The sequence below is a fragment of the Ambystoma mexicanum genome, chromosome 6q (assembly GCF_040938575.1).
Source record: "Ambystoma mexicanum isolate Mex_15411 chromosome 6q, UKY_AmexF1_1, whole genome shotgun sequence".
In the NCBI taxonomy this organism is placed as follows: domain Eukaryota; kingdom Metazoa; phylum Chordata; class Amphibia; order Caudata; family Ambystomatidae; genus Ambystoma; species Ambystoma mexicanum.
In genome coordinates, this window is record NC_090937.1 from 2,970,915 (window position 1) to 2,985,888 (window position 14,974).

The 14,974-nt window shown below is 48.5% G+C and overlaps 1 protein-coding gene across 2 annotated transcripts in view; it reads left to right on the top strand.

Annotated features, from left to right (window-relative positions):
• Positions 1-14,974, top strand: part of TSTD2 (thiosulfate sulfurtransferase like domain containing 2) — a 784,131-nt gene that overhangs the window by 513,709 nt on the left and 255,448 nt on the right. For both annotated transcript variants that reach the window (XM_069630360.1, XM_069630361.1), the window contains exon 5: positions 10,478-10,583. In XM_069630360.1, coding sequence (XP_069486461.1) covers positions 10,478-10,583 — 106 coding nt within the window. The remainder of the gene's footprint in view (positions 1-10,477; positions 10,584-14,974) is intronic.

Sequence of the window (14,974 nt, forward strand, 5' to 3'; positions counted from 1 at the left end):
GTGCATGAGGCCTGCCACTTCCGCACAGCAGCTCTGCACTTGCGTTTCAGAGCAGCCAGGTCGGAGTCATATCAGGAATTGCAGTTGGAGGTAGGCTTCATGCGAATCCTCATGACAGGGGCAAGTATGTCCAGGGTATTGGAGATGGAGAGATTAAGGTTAGCAAGACTTGAGTCAGTATGAGAGTAAATAGATGGGTCGGAGGAGGAATGAAGGTGGCAGCAAATGCAGTGATTGACACTTGCTTAATCGGTCGAATGACGGAGAAGGAGACTGGCGGTGGGGGCTAAGGCATAGTCGGCGGGCACAAGAGCTCCCGGTGGTAGGAGAAGTGGAGAGCATGATCGGACCAGGAGAGAGTGTAGTGAGAGGGTTAGTGATAGAGATTTCTGTGGAAATTAGCCCATCCAAGGTGTCTCCAGCTGAGTGCGTTGGACTGGAGGGAAGTATTGTGAGGGAAAAAGAGTCACAGAGGTTGCAGAAGAGTACAGTGGCCGTATCAGGAGAGTTAAGATGAATGTTGAGGGGGGCGTCGTCGAGCAGCCGGCAGATGCAGACGTAGGGATCTGATGCTCTGCCAGGGCTGCCTTCATCCTGAATAAATATCCTACTTTCCGACACCAACGCTGCAAGTAACTCATGTCGACAACGAGAGGAACATGTGGGCGTTATTCTCTCGCAAACCCCGTGGGAAATTGGAGCTTTTTGAGCCTCCTTGCTCGAGTTACACACTAAAGGCGACCTGAAGGCATGCCGGGCCCATTGTGACAGGAGGCTGCGTACCCCGGCCAAGCTGCAATGCCCCAGAGTGAGATCAGGCACCGGATGCTGCCCTGACTAGTTCAGAGACCCAGAGCTCGCACGGACTGACATTGCTCTACTGGATGGTGAGGTGCCGATAGCAGAGAGTTCCCACAGGGCTAACCGTCGGAGGGGAGGCCAAGGAGCACAGGCGGACTGATCGGCACACCGTGCCTATGGTGACACAAATGCTGTAACCACAGACACGAGAGGCTACTAAGGATTGCCCTGACAGATCTGCAGCGTTGGAACCCGCTGGATGTGGAGGGCAAGTGATAGAACGGGAAGACACCAGGGGTCCTCGCCGGAACGCTGACTGCTGTGCATCAAGATAAACTCTGTGAGGCCGGAACTCGCGGAGAAAAGTGAGAGACCCGACATCAAGAAGCGCATTAAACCCGATGCACACGGGGGGCGGTGAGTGGTGCCTTGGATCCTGCGACCCCCCGGTAGACTGAGTGCTCAACGAGACAGATGGCAGCAGCAGCCATATTGACTCCCCTCCCCCTCGGGCACCCGATCGAACAAGTAAGTGATATAACGAAGGGGCAGCGATCCGCTTATTACAGCAAGCTAGTGGCCGGGAGATACCGTAGAAAGCAAGCTAACCATGGGAAACTGGGAGTAACACCACCGAGGTGGCTGGTGTAGGAGAGGAGCCCCTAGACACGTGGACCTGGGTGCTGTGACCCACAGGGCCTCTGTCCTTAAGAGGCTTCACCCCAGATGACAAAGGCACTCTACTAGACTCACTAGGACCGGCAAGAAGAGCCTCAAATTGAAGTTGGGCCGATTGCAGATAGCCCCACGCCCTAGCTATAAAGTGACTACTTACCTCACTAGGCACAGGACTGCCGGGGGTCACGCAGGAACAAGACGGAGTGCTGCCCTCAGGTCCCTCCACCGTATCTGGAAGATGGTGAAAGACCTGCCCCGCAGAGGAGCAACACAGAACAAAATCAACAAATACACAATGAGCACCCCGGCGAAGACGCTCAGATCGGCGGCCAATATGGGGGGGCGATACCACAGTTGGGGGAGCGGGCCAAACCCCTTCACTCACAATATTATGGTAGCCATAGGCGATGCCAGGGCTTCGGTAGAGACCAAAATTGATGGCCTCACCTCCGAAGTCTCCCTCTTGAGACAAAACCTGTGGAATTTGACATCCAGAGTAGGAGAAATGGAGCAGCGGATTCCCTGACTATACAAGGGAGGTCCAGAAGTCACAGCAATCTTAAGATTCTGTAAAAAAGAAACTCTTGTCCTTGTGCATCAAATATGCTCTCTTCTTCCTGGCTACCTTTAAATTGTACCACGGCAATACGGTTCACGTGTTCCACAACCCCAGTGAAACCTGGAAATGGTTAGAAACATAGTTTCTTTCTGCCCCACGTCCTGACAGACCGAGAGGCAGCATACCCCGAAAGGATACCGATGGGGACACCCAGCCTCCAGGGCAAACCCCGTTCACACGCAAGGAAGACAGGAACGTGGGGTCACTGGAGCGATCGAGGAACACTTGAGTTCTGACTGTGCAGGACATGACCCGCAAGAGTCTGATGTGGAGCGGGGAGGTGGTGTCCCCCCCGTCATCCTCCCTGTTGTTGAGACACCTCATCATTTAAGAACGGAACTCTAAGCCTGGAAGCCCCGGATGGAGGTGAAGAAGAGGTAGACGGACCGCAGGGCTTTACCCGAGCAAGCTTTCACGCGTTTAAGGTTACACGAGTTTGGGTGACAGGTGCTTCTGGTTGGGGGAGGGGGGGAGTACAGGGCAGGGGGAGTTCAAGGGGCAAGGTTTGTAGGCATCGGGTATAAATGTTCGCTACTAAATTACCTAGAAAATGATACCAGGGTACCCTCTCCACCTAGACCGAGAAATGAGGGATTCCAATATTTACGACTTACAGTTGTTCGACAGTTGAGGTTTGTATTACACGGATGTGAAGCAACGGCGGGGTTAGCACACTGTAGGCACCGAGGCTTGGGGCAGGTAGGGACATTTGACGAGGGGGAGGCTCCCAAGACACACAACATCCTCATGGGCCACGGCACAACGCTAGACACGCAAACATGACACAGGTCGGTCGAATCTCCCTGATAGCCTGTTGTCTTTCTTGCAGAGACGCATCTGGTAGGCGCTAACTGTGGTTTCTTCAAAAGATCCAATTACCCACACACCTACCAGGCTGGATTTTCTAGGGGGGCCAGGGGTCTTATGATTCTGTTGCACAAACAAATGCCATTTCAGGCTAGGAAAGTGCGGGCATACCTCCGGGCCGATTTGTGGTGGTGCTTGGTGATATCTGGGGAGAAACAGGTGTCTCATAGTAGCCTACGCACCCCCCACACTCACGGTGGAGCTCCTTTATGGAATACAGGCAATAATGATGGAGGAACACGTGGGCTCCTGTGCTGTGGGAGGGGACATTAATGAGGTTATGGAGATCGCTCGAGACAGAACACGCAAGGGCACCAGGACCAGGATCGACCCAAACAAATTATATACCTTCATGGAAGCGATGGGGCTGTTCTGGCACCAGGCGGGCATTACACACCACAGACCTAGGGTTTTCATTTTACTCCAATGCACACAAGTCATTTTCAAGACTAGACTATGTCCTCATGCCCCGGAAAATGTCCCATAGGCTAATATCTGCAGAATTCCTTGTGAGAGGGATATCGGATCATTCCCCCCATTGATAAAGCTTAAGGACACACAACACAGACCGGAAGCCAGCTGGCGGCTGAACACTTACTACCTAGGGATACCTAAAATTGCGGAGTGACTCTCAGATAAGACCTTGGAATATTTTGAACTAAATGAAGGGTCAGTGGATTGCCCAATCACACGGTGGGAAGCCTACAAGACAGTCCTCTGTGGGGAAATTATTTCTTTGGTTGCCGGCTCACCGTAAGCACCATACCCAGGAGGTCTTTGAAGCAGAGGACCCGGTGGTTAGGCGAGAAGAACAACTCCTGAAAGTAGGGACCCAGGTCGCACACGAGGCCCGGATAACGGCCCAGGAGGCTTTAAAAAATAAAGCACTGGATAATGCTCGGGCGGCCCACTTGACGATCCAGAGTCAAATCTATGAGAGGGAGGACAAAGCAGGCAAAACTCTTGCCTGGCTGGAGAGGCGGGGACAAAGCAAAGGGCAGGTGCGAGCCATTCAGGTGGATAATGGGGAACTGTTGTCTGAGGACTCTGATATTGCAGAGGCTTTTGCTACATATTTCGAACACCTGTACTCCACCCCCACACCCCCGCAGAGGATCCCGTACCAGACGCCTCGAACTTCCTAGACTCAATTGCTATCCCTCTGCTTTTTAGACATCAGACCGAGCTGCTTGACTCCGAGATCACTGAGGAGGAGATGGGAGCACCTCTGGCACAACTGCAGTCAGGGAAGACTAGCGGCTTTCCGGTGGAGATCTGGAAACAGCTGGGCGGGGCACTGACAGGACACATGCATTGCATGTTCCTCCGCAGTAAAGTGCTAGGAATACTTCCCCTGGACCTGCGAAGAAAGTGCATAGTAGTAATCCCTAAACCCGGAAAGCCCCCGGAACGCTGCATACAGGCCCATATCATTGATAAACGGGGAAGCAAAAATCCTGGCCAGAATCCTCGCTAAATGATTGCTCGGGGTGATTGAATCTCTAGTCCACCCAGACCAATGTGGATTTATGCCAGGCAGATCCAGTCGAAAGAATCTGTGCAGGGTTCCGATAGCCCTAGACTGAGCTTCCGAGATCCCAGCCCCGTTGTTCCTCCTGGCAGTCGATTTCGAAAAAGCCTTTGATTAAGTGGGCTGGGACGCTCTATGGGCGATTATGAGATGCATGGAATTCGGGCACGGCTTTCTGTCATGGGTAAAACTTATTTACACCTCCCCTGAAGCATATGTTAGGGTGAATGGGAGGTCAACTAGGATTTTCCGGTTGGGCCGCAGAACTAGACAGGGCTGTCCGTGCTCCCCTCTCCTGTTCTTTCTTGCAATCGTACCATTAGCGATCAGACTAAGGACAGACGTTAACTGGTCCGGGTTCATCTGGCCGGGGGAGGGAGGACCGAGTTTCGTTGTATGCTGATGACCTCCTTATCTACCTCGGCAACCCGGTGGGCTCCTGCCCGGTTGTATCCCGGACACTCGAAGAATATCGGAACTTTGGGGGACTCTGGTGAACATCCAAAAGACAATATACTACCCTATCCAGGGGGGGCGAAGCCGCTATCCCAGAACCCTGTCCATACCCCGTCTTGGTCCTGGGCTTTACCCATTTGGGCATACGAGTCAGTCCAACGCTAGATGACTTCCTGAGGCTAAATCTGAATCCAGTGGTGGATAGATTCATGGAAGATGTTTCTCACTGGCAATCCCTTCCGCTGTCGCTGATGGGAAGGGCAGCGCTGTTCAAAATGATGATGCGTCCAAGACTGCTGTATGTCCTACTAAGCGCCCCCTGCCCAACCGCCCCAAAACTTTTGTGACCATTGATTGGACCCTACGAGCATTATTTTGGGGCGGGAAACAACCTCAGATCACGCTCAAAACACTTCAGCACTCAGTATGGGAGGGTAGTATAGGATTGCCGAATATTCGGACCTGCTATTGGGCCGCACAAACAGGGGTGGTAAATGAGTGGATACATGGCAACCCGGTGCTCCCACATATTCGGGCAGAAATGAGCGGAGGAGGTTTTCTCTCCCCCCTCCAAATATTGTACGGGAACAACAAGAGCCTGAAGTGGATGCCGAGGATGTCACTCCATATCCGTCGGACCTGGGAAGAGGCGCATCCAACTTATTAGGCGGGACACAAGACAGACACTGATTCAACCGCTGTAGCACAACGGAAACCTCCCAGAAATACATAAAATGGGACACTTCGGGACATGGGAGAAATGAGGCATATGTACATTGGCGGATATTATCCAAGAGGGACGACTCCTAGACTTTGAAACCTTGAAGGGGAAATATGGGTTACAACCTATGGACCACTTTAGACATACACAGCTCGTTCACGCCATGAACACCTAATTCTTGAACCTGGCTGGCGTACCTGCTCACTCCCCCTTAGAGACTAATGTTCTCCCGGACCGTATCCCTTCTTAGGTTATCTCCTTGCTCTACCAGACGCTTCACTCCTTTGGCACCAAGGAACGTACAAAACTGAAAGATAAATGGGAAAAGGACCTGGGCATACTGGAGGCGGAAGAATGGGTGGAGGCGTTGATGTTCCCCAGCGAAATAGGTATAGAGGCCACACTGCGACTGATACAGCTCAGGATACTACACCGGTCGTACTACTCTAGAACAATGATGGCCATGTTGGGGGGGGGGGCAGATGATGGGGTATGTCTCCAGTGTAAAAGGGCAGAAGGCAAATTTGTTCACATGGTCTGGGAATGTGGGGTATTGCAGATGTTCTGGGTGGAATGTGTCAACAGACTCTCCGAGATATTGGGTCCCCTGTCCCGAGGGACCCAAAACTGATATTATTGGGGGTTTGGGGAGAAACAGACTTCACCATTTTCGAACATGTAGGCAAACGTGCAAGATGCAGATTTAGTGTAAAATATCCTGAAACAAAATTTGGTGAACAAATAAACAAAGCAGCAATAGGGATGGTCAGCAGTTTCATAAAAAGCATCCTGACATTCAAAGATTGCAGGACACTTTTAGATGACAATCAAAAAGGTGAAAAAAGGCTTCACATGCAACCTAGCGGCAGAGAACTCTGGAGCTGTCACCTGGGGAGAGCCAGCTATGCAACCAACCTGGAAGTTATAGAGCAAGCTGAATCGGCTGTGCGGCTAGCTCACCTCACACATGTAGCCCAGGGATCCCTGGACTCGACACATGGCATCTCGCACCTGTCGGCCACCAAGAACACACTGTACTATATGGGTCGTGCTCTTCATAGGTGGAGCATGACACAAGGACCCGGTCCACTCACACCAGTCAGGAATAGTCTGGAGTTTCGCCCACGGTGTGACGTTAGGAGTTTTGGCGAGTGGGTAGCAGGTGTATTGGTAACACTACAGCAGCTGTACGAGGGGCACCCACTCCCCTTCCAAAAATGTAAAGTCACCTCTACTTTGCCAGAGACTGAACATTTCCGATACACACAGTAGAGACACTGGGCTTCACATCCCCACACAAAGCTTAGGGCTACCAGACCGTTAAATGCCTTTGAATTGACAATTCAGGGAGGGGTTTCCTGGAGAAAAATCTCACAAATCTACAGACCTTTAGACACAGGGGACCCAATGATATGGTTGCCGTACATTAGTCAGTTGGAGGAGGATTTGGGGGCCCCAATAGAGGACGAGGCATGGCTTGGATTTGGGAGAGAATGCATAAATCAACACGATGTGTTGCGGACAAGGAATGTGCATACAAGTTCTGCCTCCGGTGGTACCTGGCGCCGAAGGCTTCATCATATCTCTGCAGATCTCCCATGAAGGTGCTAGTGGGGTTGCGACGCAGTGGTGTGCAATGGTCGAGCTCTTCTGGAAGGAGGTGCTGTCCAAGATTAAGCCGATGACGGGACTAACTCTCCCTATGGACCCCCGTGTAATAGTGCTAGGGGACACAGGCGAAGGGCTCTTTCCCTTGTCGGGTCCAATGGCTATGCTGATTGGGCACCTTCTCCTGTCGGGCAAACTGTCTATTGCACGCAACTGGAAAATTGAGGAGGGCCTGCTGGTCGGTCAAAAAATGGGACATTATAGTGGCAGATAAAATGACTGCAATTCGTGAGGGGAGGCACAATAAATACTTGTCTGTATGGAGGCCTCGTTTGTGGGTAAACCCCCGCAGATGAGACACTTTGTTTTGGTGTAAAGAGTTTGGTAGCGTATGTTGTGCCCGGTTGGGTGATCTTGCCCAAAGAGACTGCTAGAGGGGCTAAGAGTTTTGGACTTCTTCTATGGAACAGGAAAATAGACTGTTGTTGTTCCCTGTCTGTATTACTAAACCACAACGTGATAACGCTCATGTGATGCTGCTGAAAAACAAAATATGTATACATATGACTGTTTTCTCCAACAGTATGTTAAATGTTTTTTGAAAAATAAATTATGCAATACGATACATAAATATTTCTGACTTTTATGGGTACCTCTGCCTTAGGCCCATGCACACACGGTGCAGGTCCACCCTGTGGTGAAATTCTGCCTTCACCAATGTAACTTCTGCCTTGACCATTGAGTTTTCTTGTGACACCTGAATGTATCATGGATTCTAGCTATTCATAACAAAATCTGGATGATTCCTTTGTACCCTGGAGGCATCCCGAACATGGATTCATGCAACTGCTGTAAGGGGTAAGGCAGTGTCAATGGCATTCCAATGACATATGATGCTGGATGTATTATGATGTATCTTTCTGGATGGTTTATTTGCTTGACATACGCTCCTGGTCTGGTGCTCTTTTGGCTAAACGGTGTGTGGTGCTGCTATCCTCTGAGTCCTTGTGAGTGCTTGATAACCTATTCCGGAAGTCGGTGGAAGGTGGACACAATGCGCCTGTCAGTACAAACTACTCAATTTAGTGACTCTTGTACTGGTAGTCCATGTCCACCCTTCCCTCCCACGGCCCTAAACATCCCACCATATATTGTTTGTGAATTTCAAGGATGGAGCTTGAGTGATATTTGTGTGTCTGGTAGGCCTTTCCGGATGGCCAGCGCACAGGTTTCCGTTGCTTTTTGTGTTTAAAAAAAAATTGTTTTCAAATATCAAGGGTAAAGATGTCCTAGGAGTCAGTAGGAAAAGGCAGGAGGTAATGAAGTCATTGAGCAGACAATGAGAGGACCGGTCCATGGACACTGTAGGGGCCAGGGATCACGCATTGCTGGCCTCCATGCCATTTGTACCCTTGCATAGAGTTGGGACAGCACAACTTCCTGTCCTGGTAATAGCCCCTATAAGCAGCACCCATGCGAATGGGGGCCCACATGGTTTGCTAAAACATTACGCTTAACAACAAAGCAGAGAAGGTTGGATACAAAATGCGTGGTCCTCAGAGGGAACCTGGTGCAGATATACAAGCCTTCATCCGGAGTCACGCTTGTGGTCATAATAGGGGGGAGGAGCTGCACAAGCAGAGAGGAAGACACGCAGTTCCATGAGAGTCGGGTGTCTGCCATGACGGGATCTAAATGAGGGGCCTTCCCCTATAGCTCTGGCCCGGAAAGCCACAGATCACCTAAAGGTTAGCTATCTTAACTGGGTTGGGGATGTTATTCAGGATAAGCACCCGGTCCAGATTTGTTAACACTAAAAGCATTTAGGTGTAGCGCTCATTATAATAGATTAAAAAAATGGGCTTGCCCCAGTCGGTTGGGTGGCAGTCGAGGGAGGGATTGCAATGAGTTTTGAGAAATTGACCGAGTGAAGAGGTGTGGTGGAGCAACGAGAGAGCACACATACAGAGGAGTTACAGGAGAGATGATGAGTGAGTTGAGGCGAAGAAAGAGGAAGCTGAGCAATGGAGGAGATAGACAAGAGATGGCTAAGGAGATGAGATGGGATGGAGCAAGAAGACAGCAGAGGCAAAGATGAAATAAAGAGACTGGTAGAGAACGACAGTAGGGAGAACAAACACAGGTTATGAGTATCGGAGGAAACTGAGGGAAGATAACAATTGATGGAAGGCAATAAGAAAAAAACAGAAGGAAAGAGAGAAGAGGGCAGTGGAGAAAACCTAGAAGAAGAAGTAGGTAAAAAGAGGTGAAGGCAGTGTGTCAGAAGGACAAGACCAGGAAGAGGGCTACTAGAGGAAGAAGAAAGAAGAGAGCAGCATTAAAGGCAGAGTGAGTGAATCTCCAGGCCAGAATTAAGCAGGCAAGCTAAGAGCGCTGTATGAGCGCAACAGTACACTGGGTCGTCCAGACATCCTAAAGTGTTTGCCGCCTAACACCATCCGATGGCTCTGGGGCACTGGTTGGTGGCACTTGGTAGCAACAAGTCCAGGAGAACCAAATCAAGATTGGGACCCATGCATCGCCTACCACTAATATCTAAGAAAGAAGTGTTGTGGAGCACTTTAACCTACCAGGGACTCTGAGTGGCCATTTCACCTACACAGGGTAATATTGATGTGACCTATAGAGAGGGAGGAACCCAGGTTCTTGATCCTTTAAAGATCATATCTTGCTATTTATGGTGGTCCATGACCTGACCACTGTGTCCGCTTCATCTCTCTCCCTGAAGGGAGCACCACAGGCCTCACTCCACAACTATATCTGTAATACCTCTAAATATAGAGCGAAGAAATCAAGCGTAGGTCTATTGATTCCTTGGCTGTTTCGGGGGACATGCACTATCAGTGTGTCATTATGATGAGTAAATGAGAAAACAAATTTCTATTTTTAAGATATTAACATGTTGAAGAACAAATTGTTTCCTTGAATACATTTTTTTAAAGCATAATAATAAAGAAAATGAACAATAAAATGCCTTATTGGTGCAGTAACATGATTTGAAAGTGCTTTGTTTGTTACATTTTTTGTATGTACCAAAAATGTAAATATGAAAGTACGAAGGTACCGTCCATGCCAGATTACATTGCCTTAGCATTGTTGAACTATGTAAGCGTTCATCTTTTGTTCTAAGTTGGTGGCTTTGCTATAAGACCCTTTTTTATTTTTTTATTTATAGAGCAGTGAAGGAGGAGCTCATTGTTTTCCTGAACTTCGAGTTGGTGTCTTTCAAGAAATTGTGCCAATGGGGATAGACCAGGAAAAAGTCTACTGCAAAGAAACTGGTTGGTAAAAGAACACACGATAACTATTTCCAGAACACTTTTGATTTGTTTTGGCTCTGTCTAAACCTAAAATATTTTATTAAAGTACTAGCAAAAAGTACCCGTTCTCCGAACGTGTTCTATGTACAGACATGACAACACTCATAAATTGTTGAATATCAATGATCCTGTACGATGCTGTTCCGATTCGCTTATCACTTGAAATGCTTTGCACCCTGAAGTAAACTACACTAAAAATGGGCACGTGTTTCTGGCTGTCATACCTCGGAGCAGAGGTTGTGGGGAGGTGAGAGTTGGTGTGCTGCTGCATACTGGGACCTACTTTTCTCCCTCCCCACCTGTACCCTCACCCTGTTGTGGTGCAGTTCGTTGCGGTGCAAATGTCCCAGAAACCGTGCATTTTAGGGTTGAGGACTGGTCCTTCTATGACCACATTGATGTTTTTCGCCGATTTCAGGCAACCGTGTCATGTGCGAAGGTGCTGAAATCCGTGGGAAGGGGTGGGGTGTCCAAATGTCATTTAGCCAGTAATGTCCAGAGTGTCCTAGCAGGTAACTATTCAAACTTTGGTGCAGATTGGTGAAATGGTGTGGAATTGTATAAGGAACAACGCTTCGCCAAGCCACAAACAACAAACCCGCACAGTTTCACTTTTTATAAATCTAGAAGATAGATATGAGGGAGATGGGATGTGAGGCAGGAGCAACTGCTTGTGGATGATGTTTGGCTTTTCACACCCCTATTGAATGCCCATCCTATGGACATTCCCTCCCACTACCTGCCATCCACTCCCAGAGTACACCCTCCTTGCATTTCTTTGAGCTAGCTTCTTCACAGTGACCTCAAACTTTGTGCTGTTTTGGTGCCTTGCCTGAAAGTGTTATTTCTAAGCAGTTGTCTTTTTAAGGGCTTAACTGCTGCTATAAATTAGGTTCTGGAGTAATAAAAGTGGCTTAAAAGTGTGGCTTCAGCCACTTGATTTAGAGGCAATGTGTGTATCCTGGCATATGTTCCTTTCATTGAAGTCCTGTTAAAAAGAAACATTGGTAAAGCCCAACAGTTTTGGATCTCGTATAGGCATTAGGGTTCTATGTTCTTTTGCCGCCAGTTTTTTTCCGATTCGTTTTTTTCTTGCAACACTTTTTCATAGAAAACATGTGTCGTTTTTTGTTGTTTTTAAAAAAAAATCATGTTTTTGGGCGGTCCCCCAATACCCACATTCTCTATTATTTAATCCCTATCCCGAACCCCCTACCCCTTTTGTCCCCTTACCCACCCCTCTTTATTTTTCAATGAGTTTTTTCGATGAATATTTGTCATTAAAAAAATAATCGAGGAAAAAAAACCTGGTGGCGAAACAGCGGTATAACCATTCACATTAGATAGGCATTTGCCAGGTACTGACATGATATTCTCAGGTACTCGCATCATTAACATACTGTTGCTGTCCTCTTATGGCGAAGTAGTACGATTATGGCAGTGCCTGGCAAATGTCTACCTGTGACTACACAAAAGACAAAGGTTTTAACTCTGCCAATGCTTGCTCCACTTTGAAGTTAGGCAACAATGTAACACAAATAGTAGGAAGAATTTCCTATTAACAATTCCAGTCATGTCCTGGAAACATTTGGGGGTGGCCGATGCAGTTACATTCATTCCCACATTGGCAAATGATCTTTTATGAAAGACATTGAATGAAAGAAAAAATGTTTGGATGAACCAAATGTTTGAGGAGAAACATTTCAAAATACAAAATACAATCTGATTGGTTACTAACTTAATACAATCAGCCATGATGGCTGACTTGTGTTAGTTGTAGAAGAATGTTTTGTCATCCCAGATTAAGAACTTTTGTGCAAGTATAATGTGTATGACCCAAAACTAAGTATTGGTAAATTACATGTGTTTGTGCGATTCTCCAAAGAATTAGGCGCCTAATCCAATGATTTTGCAGTGTGTTTGTCAGTGGGTGACTGCTAAGGTGCTTAAATCATGTCTTCACTTTGCTGTATTAATTTCCCCAATCTTCTTTTGCACAACTCAACAAATCAACAATTCTTTACCACTGTACGTTTGAAACTAACCCGACAAACAAGCAGACCCTCAACCAAACCATTAATGCAAGTACAGCTATTCAGTACATCAAGATATTGGCGCTTCTATTATGGTCACGTTTTCTTGTTCAGTGTCTTTCCTCCTATGTTTAAGCCAGTAATCTGCCACGATTTTTTTAATGTAGATTTGTATTGGCATTTCTCTAACAAGTAAACTTTACCCTGTCCCCTCACCCCTCACCCCCTTTCCCAATCACCTTCCACTGAACTTCTCCATTCCTTTGATGTTAAATCGACCATAGTCCACATTCTTCTTTCACCTTCCTCCTAGGCATGTCACTGTCCCTCCACCGCTTCCCACCCCAGTAGGCGCCCCCCTTTACTAACCCAATCCCAGGAAATTGAACTTCCTTGGGCACCACGTGCCTCTGGCATCCTTCCTTAAGAATTTTAGCACCAAGTCCCAGTCAACAAGAAAGCCTCCAGAGTCTCCCTGAAGAGAGTAAGACACCCACTCCAGTTCAGCGAAGTGCCAAACCTTTTCCACCCATTTGTGTTCCCTCAGTGGCTCATTTTCCCCCAATTTTGTGCATTGACGAATGCCCCGCTATCATCAATATCACATACATCTTTCGCTAAGCTTTCGATGCCAAGTCTCCGAGTGGTCCTCCTAGCCCCAAGATAGCCAAACCTCTATTATCCTTTCCTTTCACTCCCAAAATGTCCTCGATGGCCTCTTCTATCTTGTCCCAGAACCGTATTTTGTGTGGACATTCCCACCAAATGTGCTCTCACGTCCCTAGTGCCCCACATCCCCTCCAACAGTTCTGGGACACCCTCTGGAAACACTTGTGAATTTGCACCAGAGTGAGATGCCACTTGAACATTAACTTTACCCATATCTCTTACAACTGATTTGACCCCGTGAGTCAGGGAATATCTATCCATAGCTGAACCCATTCCTTCTCATCGATCGGTGCCCCCATTGAGGTTTTCCATTGCTTCATGTAACGTCTGTGACTTTCCACCTCGTTCTGTTAAATGTACTCCGAAGGGATTGTGTCCTCCGACGTATTCCTTATCTTTGATAATATGTTTCCAGCTTGCTGGCCTCGGAAATTTTTTATGTAGAGGGCGCTGCGCGTCGACGTCCGCCGAGTCGATGTCCCTCGACAGCCACCGTATCGGCGCCGACGTCACCATGCCCATAAATAGCCACGCGCTGCGTCCGTTGCTCAGTTCCGTTTTTCCGCGCTTTGTGGGGCCTCAGAACGTCATTGCTCAGTTCAGTCAGGTTAACTATCTATTTCTACTCGAATATTCCTTATCGTTGTCGATGGCTTCTTCATCAGAACCGACGACGCCGCGATCCGGCTTCAAGCAATGTCGAGACTGCGGTAAAAAAATGTCAATAACGGATCCACACAGGGTCTGTTTATGGTGCTTGGGATCCGAGCACCATTGTTCGGAGTGTGAGGACTGCATGTCCATGACGGCGAAAGCCTTGAAGGAGTGAAAGGGGAAGCTCGAGAGAGGTAAGTCAGCCAAAACCTCCTCGAAAGTTTCGTCGGCTGAGTCGAGGCATTCGTCTCCCCGCCGTCGAAAACATTCCCATTCTAGATCTCGAAGCAGCTCCCACCATTCGTCGAGATCTAGACACTCAAAAAAGAGACGTCGAAGGTCCCATTCCTCGTCGTCTTTTGTGTCCCCAGAAAGAGTCTCCTGTCCCACCAAACACAGTTCTCAAGCTGAGTGGGAGGAATTCAGAAAGAAAATGTTAAGCGTCTTCGAGAACGCGGCCTCGACCCCCTCGAAGACAGCTGAGGGTGATACCCCGGGTGAAAAACCCAAAAAATCAAAACGCTGCGAGTCGCAGCACCCGGCAAAACATTCCACCTGAGCGCGCCATGAGCCATCGGGTAAGAAGGCACCGTCTTCGACGCCGTCGTCGAAGATTCCTTCGACGCACGGATCGGCGCCATCGACGCCGTTGTCGAAGGGTTCCTCGACGAATCGATCGTTCGACTCGACCCCAACGTCGACGCCGATGAAAGAGGGGACCAAGGCCACCCCACAGCCAACGGTGATTGCACGATGCCGAGACCGTCGTCGATGCCCTCGAGTAGGATCCCGATCCTCTCGAGTTCTTCGAGTCCCCTTCCAGTTTTTTCGGCGCCTTCGAAGTCTGTTACATCGGCGTCGACAACATCGACGTTTTCTCGTCCAATAACGACGAGTTTGGCTCCTTCTGCCTTAGAAATGGGTTTTAATCCATTTCAGAGGTCAGAATACCCTGGACTTTCTTCAATTTATGAAGAAGGGGAAGATTCTGACCAG